The sequence below is a fragment of the Austrofundulus limnaeus genome, unplaced genomic scaffold (genome assembly GCF_001266775.1).
Source record: "Austrofundulus limnaeus strain Quisiro unplaced genomic scaffold, Austrofundulus_limnaeus-1.0 Scaffold105, whole genome shotgun sequence".
Lineage (NCBI taxonomy): Eukaryota > Metazoa > Chordata > Actinopteri > Cyprinodontiformes > Rivulidae > Austrofundulus > Austrofundulus limnaeus.
The window spans coordinates 739,630-745,800 of record NW_013952507.1 but is presented as its reverse complement, the minus strand read 5'-3'; the positions used below and the strand labels follow the sequence as shown (position 1 = coordinate 745,800).

At 41.0% G+C, this 6,171-nt stretch overlaps 1 protein-coding gene across 11 annotated transcripts in view; it reads left to right on the top strand.

Annotated features, from left to right (window-relative positions):
- Positions 1-6,171, top strand: part of kiaa1109 (KIAA1109 ortholog) — a gene marked incomplete in the record, with an annotated part of 88,764 nt that overhangs the window by 53,417 nt on the left and 29,176 nt on the right. For 8 of the 11 annotated variants that reach the window (XM_014013742.1, XM_014013745.1, XM_014013748.1 and 5 more), the window contains 10 exon segments: positions 428-672; positions 758-863; positions 1,347-1,444; positions 1,537-1,725; positions 1,808-1,976; positions 2,323-2,534; positions 2,814-2,897; positions 3,748-3,946; positions 5,503-5,562; positions 5,683-5,909. In XM_014013742.1, the coding sequence (XP_013869196.1) occupies positions 428-672; positions 758-863; positions 1,347-1,444; positions 1,537-1,725; positions 1,808-1,976; positions 2,323-2,534; positions 2,814-2,897; positions 3,748-3,946; positions 5,503-5,562; positions 5,683-5,909 (1,589 nt within the window). 11 annotated transcript variants of the gene reach the window in all.

Below are 6,171 nucleotides of genomic sequence, written 5' to 3'. Positions count from 1 at the left end.
ACAAACTGCAGCTGTTTCGTACCACTTTTTTATATTCTTTAATCTAATTTGAAATTTTTTATAGTCCTTTTACTGTTTGACTAATTTAAATTTCTTGCTAGTTTTAGCTAATTTTAGCCTGGTTATGTTTTAGTTACTTTTCCACTAATTTCAGCTGTTTCATGCTGAGTTAAGTTCTTTTACCTTCAACTGAATCATTTTTCATTTATTTTTGTAGCCACTTCAGTAGAAAACAGAACAGAATGTTAGTTTCTTAATTTTTGCATCATTAGTGACTTTTTTTAAGATATTGAGCTAAATTTTGCTGTTTCAGCAACTTTCAGCAAAAGTCTTTCAACACTGGATTCACATTATAGTTTCACAGGAAATGCAAATTCTGTAGTTAAAAAAATAAATGGAAWTTTTTTTCTTTGTCTTTTGTCTTTAGGAGCACAAACAAGTTTCACTTTCGAGTTGCCAAACCACAAGCTGTGTTTTCAGTCCAAAGTGTCCCAGGTGGACATGTCCACCATGTCTCCATCAGCCAGCCTGACTCTGCCTCCTGTTACCATGTCCGGAGAATACATCATGGAGGATCATGAGAGCCACTCAGACCAGAGCTGGGCACCAGATGACTTCCCAGCCAAGCAGGGAAACTACCTGCAGGGCAACTACCTGCGCTGTGTGGCTGAGGTGAACTTTGTTTCCATCGTTTCGATGTTTCTCTAAGAGAAATAAGAATGAATTCATGTGTTTGTTGTTCTCGCTGCTGGAACAGATCGGATCATTTGAGCACAACTTGACCACCGACCTGCTCAACCACCTGGTTTTTCTGCAGAAAGTTTTCATGAAAGAAGTCAATGAAGTCATTCAGAAGGTTTCAGGTACCATCATTGAAATTATCTTTTCTTTTGCAAAACATTTAAACGTTTGTTTTACACCTGGAGCCTTTATGTTTTTCTAAATCATACCATTTTATTTGCTGTTGACCCAGTTTTTGTCACAAATCACTAAAGTTCATTTCTTCTTAAACGTGCAACTGTTCCCCACAGAAGCTGCTTAAATCACAGAACAAATCTTTTTATTTTCTCAACACAAAACAACACCCGAGGCGCTGACACGAATCCAGTCGTGTTTATTTCCAGAACAGTATTGATGGTGATTTGTTTACCTCACTAAGCTTGATCGATGTAATTGTCCAGCAGAGAGCGGAGTGAGAGTTGGAAGCCATTCTGGGGTGAAGGATAGTGTTGCTTTCAGCTGATCATTGAGTATTCACACCAGGGACCAGAATTAAAAAGTTGCTCCGACGAGACGCAGAAGCAACTGCTCACTTTCTGACAGGGTTTATTTTGTCTGTTTGCCAGGAGTGGAGCAACCCATCCCTCTGTGGAATGAGCACGACACCTCCACAGATGCAGAAAAGCCCAAAATTCTGCTGTACTCTCTCAGCCTCATGTTCAAGGTTTGTTAAATCCCAACCGCTTCGCTTTCCATGAGAAAATGTTTGACGTTTGTGTCGTTTTAATGCATTTGATCGCGTGTTTGTGTTTGCAGGGGATCCAGATGACAGCCACCACTCCGTCCATGCGGGCCGTGCGCTTCGAAACGGGCCTGATTGAGCTGGAGCTGTCCAACAGGATCCAGTGCAAGACCCAGCCCGGAGGCAGCAGCAGTTACCTCAAACTCTTCGGCAAATGTCAAGTGGATCTGAACCTGGCGCTCGGACAGATCGTCAAGCATCAGGTGAGCATCGGGCTTCCTCTGCCTCGCGCCCAAACCCAGAATCCACATTTATTTACGTTTTTTTTTTCCTCTCGTCTCACAGGTGTACGAAGAAGCTGGCTCCGACTTCCACCAGGTGGCGTACTTCCGAACTCGAATCGGACTGCGGAACGCTCTGCAGGAGGAGATCAGTGGCTCTTCTGACAAGGAGGCTGTGCTCATAACCCTGAACAGGCCCATTGTTTTTGCACAGCCAGTTGCTTTTGACAGAGGTTTAGTTACCTTTTATTCTTGCATTAGTGATTTTAGAAGAGTATATATTAGGGGTGCAACGATTCAGAAAATCTACAGTTTTCAAATTAAATGTTGCTGAAACAGCAAGTTTCTCAGTGGATCTGGACTCGTCAATGCAGCCTAGGTGGAGTAGTCGAACACAGATCCACTGATTCTAAAACACAGAACATCTTCAGAAGAAAAGTTGATAAAGTAAATTTGAAAAATCTGTATTGTTCGATACAAGTGTGTACATATATATAGTTGTATTTCCTGTTTGAGTGACATTCAGTTTCTAAATTTTGTTTTATTTTTTTCCCTGCCCACTGCTTTGCACGGCTGCAGCTGTGCTCTTCTGGCTGAATTACAAGGCAGCATATGACAACTGGAACGAGCAGCGATTGGCCCTCAACAAAGACATCCACGTGGCCACGAAAGAGGTGGTGGACAAGCTGCCGGGAATCCAGCAGACTTCAGCCCAGGCGTTCAGCACCCTCTTCCTGCAGCTGACTGTCAATGACTTGGGTATATGCCTCCCAATTACCAACACATCCCAGGTAATCTGCAAGAGTTAGTGTTGGCGTCAGAACTTTTTTAATGATGTCTCCAATATTTTTCTAGTTTTTATGTTCGTTCAACAAGCAGCAGCACGTTGTCACATTTTCCAGAGAAAACAATCACAGCACATTCTTTTTATAAACAAAAACTTATGACTTTATTTTTAAACACCTTTACAAAAAAAACTGTTGGTAAAGGTTTGTTTGGAAATGTGTGATGCTAAGCTATTAATGCTTTAGTGTTCAGTTTTTGTTGATACTCAAAACTTGTTTCTATAGAAAGGACAAGTACCGGCTGCACAGGAGGGCAGCTCTGAAGCTGAGACCACCACACCAGTGGGCCAGCAAAAAAAAACCCTGAAAGTAACCCTGCAGTTTGTTTCTGTTCTCTTCTTACAGCTCTTGTGATGGCTTGTTGTGGGGTTCAAATGATTGTGATGCTCCTCTTTAAAAAAATCTGTCATCAATTTTGACACATCAGTGGTGGTTTTTCTTGTTTCTGGTGTAACAAGTTTCTTTTACAAAGTTGGTGTAACAGCCTGCGATGTTTGAGCTGGTGCCTGTGGTGTGTTCTTACTAAGAAGTAAGGTGATGCCGGTTTGTGTGCGGAGGATTTGCCATCTGTTTGATAAAACTGCGTGCGTCTTTGTTCCGTCTCTCTTGCCCACTTTGCATGCGGCGGGCTTCGTTTGCCTGGAGGACATTGCTGACATTTGGAAATGCTTTGCGATAATTGCTCATAAAAATGTGATCTGATTTTTCATCCAGACAATAAAAGCTGTTAATTGGGTTGTTTAAAAGCGGAAATATTTTTACTTTCGCTGGTTCCAAGCGGGATGACAATCAGACTCCAATCGTGGGACCTGAAATCACTGCAATATGAGCACTTTTTTATATATACATAATTATGAAAATAAACTGAATCTAACAAGCTGTAAATAGTTGGTAACGTTTTACTATGAAGTGATTGAAAACAAGGAAAAGATCATTCTTAGATTTTATTTGCAAAAACTCAAAACATCTTAATTTGAAGTAATTTAAAACCACTTTTCCTTTTCTTTCATTTGTTTAACAGAGCAGCCACAGCAAGTAGTGAAGTGAAACGTTACCAGCAGACTCTGCCTTTTTTCAAATCACCTGGAAATGGGTCATTTTCCACGTTTTCTTCCTTCCTCCCTTAAGGACCGAATAACTCTTGTTTCCCTTCCTCCAGGCCAATCACAGCATAGATTTTGACACCGGTTCGGCTCTGGTTCTGACCATCGAGAGCACGCTGATCACCGCCTGCTCCTCCGAGTCCCTGGTGAGCAAAGGGCACTTCAAGAACTTCTGCATTCGTTTCGCAGAGGGCTTCGAGACCACCTGGGACGACTGGAAACCTGAAATCCGGGGAGATCTCGTCATGAACGCTTGTGAGAGACAAAACATCTACCTGTGCCACAAATTTCCATGTACAGGGTTCCCAGTGATCCTTAAAAAGTCTTAAAAGGCATTGACTTCATCAATCTAAAAATAAGGTCTTAGTTAGCTTTAAAGTCTTAAAAATCATTGAATTCATCAATCTTGAAATAAGGCCTTAGTGTTAAAAAGTCTTAAAAGGCATTGAATTCATAGATCCAAAAATAAGGCCTTAGTTGGCCTTAAAAAGTATTAAAAGGCATTGAATTCATAGATCTAAAAATAAGACCTTAGTCTTAAAAAGTCTTAAAAGGCATTGAATTCATAGATCTAAAAATAAAAACTTAGTTTCACCCCAAACCCAGACCCAAACCAGTGGTTATTCCGTATGTTGCGGGTGTTTCGGAGAAACTGAGACGTTTATTTTCTAAACATGATGTCCCAGTGGCTTTCAAACCCCAAAACACATTACGGCAAAGGCTGGTTCACCCCAAAGATCCGGTGCCCCGGCACAAACAGAGCAATATTGTATATGCTATTAAGTGCCAGGAGGACTGCGACCAGTTATACATCGGGGAAACAAAGCAACCACTGTTCAAAAGAATGTCCCAACACAGACGAGTTACATCTAATGGCCAGAACTCTGCAGTTTTCACTCATTTACAGACCAGCGGTCACTCTTTCAGAGATGAGGATGTTCTCATTCTTGATAGAGAGGAACGTTGGTTTGAGAGAGGAGTAAAAGAAGCCATTTTTGTGAAGAAAGACCGTCCATCATTAAACAGAGGTGGAGGCCTCCGTTTTCAGTTGTCCCCCTCCTACAGCGCTGCCATTGGCAGTATCACTCCACCCCCTGTTAACAATAGGTGTTAATTAGGTGTGAACGATAGCCATGTGATGTGAGTATCAGTCACATTGAGGCAGTGCTCAAAAGCCTGAATTTTGCCTGAAACTCTCAGACTGAAGAAGTCTCTTGGAGGAGAGACGAAACGTTTCATTAGAGAAGAACCCGTCCAGAGGACCTATACAATTTTTTTCCTTTTAAAACCTTAGTTGGCTTTAAACAGTAGGCATTGAATTCATTGAATTCATAGATCTAAAAATAAAACCTTAGTTGGCCTTAAACAGTAGGCATCAAATTCATCAATCTAAAAATAAGACCTTAGTCTTAAAAAGTCTTAAAAGGCATTGAATTCATAGATCTAAAAATAAGACCTTAGTTGGCCTTAAAAGGTCTTAAGTCAGATCTTTCAGAGGTCTTATGTTAACACATTGTAAGTAGGATGATTGTAATTTGTCTGATATTATAATAGTTAGCAACTAGTTGTTCTGTATTAAAATAGTTCTAAATTTATTTGTTTTTTACATTGGTGTTTATTGTGAAGTTGGTCTTAAATTTCATTTCAAGAGGCATTAAAAACGTTTTAGAAAGTCTTAAATTTAACTTTCCTTAAGCTGTCGGAACCTTGATGTACAAAATCCATGATTTAAGTGAAATACTCARTATTTAGGCAAATTAATGACCTGAATCGTTCATCAGTCGCTCAGTCAGTTTTGTGCGTCTTCACAGGCATAGTCCCTGATGGTACGTATGAAGTGTGTTCTAGGACCACAGGACAACCGTCTGCAGGCAAGTCTTTCTTCTGTAAAACCTTGACCTCACTTCAGAGCTGCACATTTTCCAAGAGACTATAATAAGAACTGTTTATTCTGTTTCATTTCCCTCCTGGCTTCCTCTTCCTGGACACAGAGAGCAGCAGCGCCGGTACCTGGACTCTCAACGTGCTTTGGAAAATGTGCGGGATCGACGTTCACATGGACCCAAACATCGGGAAACGCCTCAATGCCCTGGGAAACACGCTGACGTCGCTCACGGGCGAGGAGGACGTAGACGACATCGCTGACCTGAATTCTGGGAACATGGGAGACCTGTCGGACGAGGACGAAACCGATTCGATGTCACCAACTATCCACATGGTCAGACATTACCAGGTTCATTTAACTGCTAGCTGAGTTTGGATTAGGAAGAATGCTCAGATTTAACAAACATGGTGAGAATAGAGCGAACGATTGTGACGCAGTGTAAAGTTTTGAGACCGACCATCATGAAACCAGTTACAAAACATAACCGTTCATTTAGGATTAACAATAATAAAGAAAATCTCTAAAAATGAGGTCTACTTATGCTGATAGTTTTATAACGAGGTAAAGGAATAGTTTTTATGTCTTTATCGCTGCC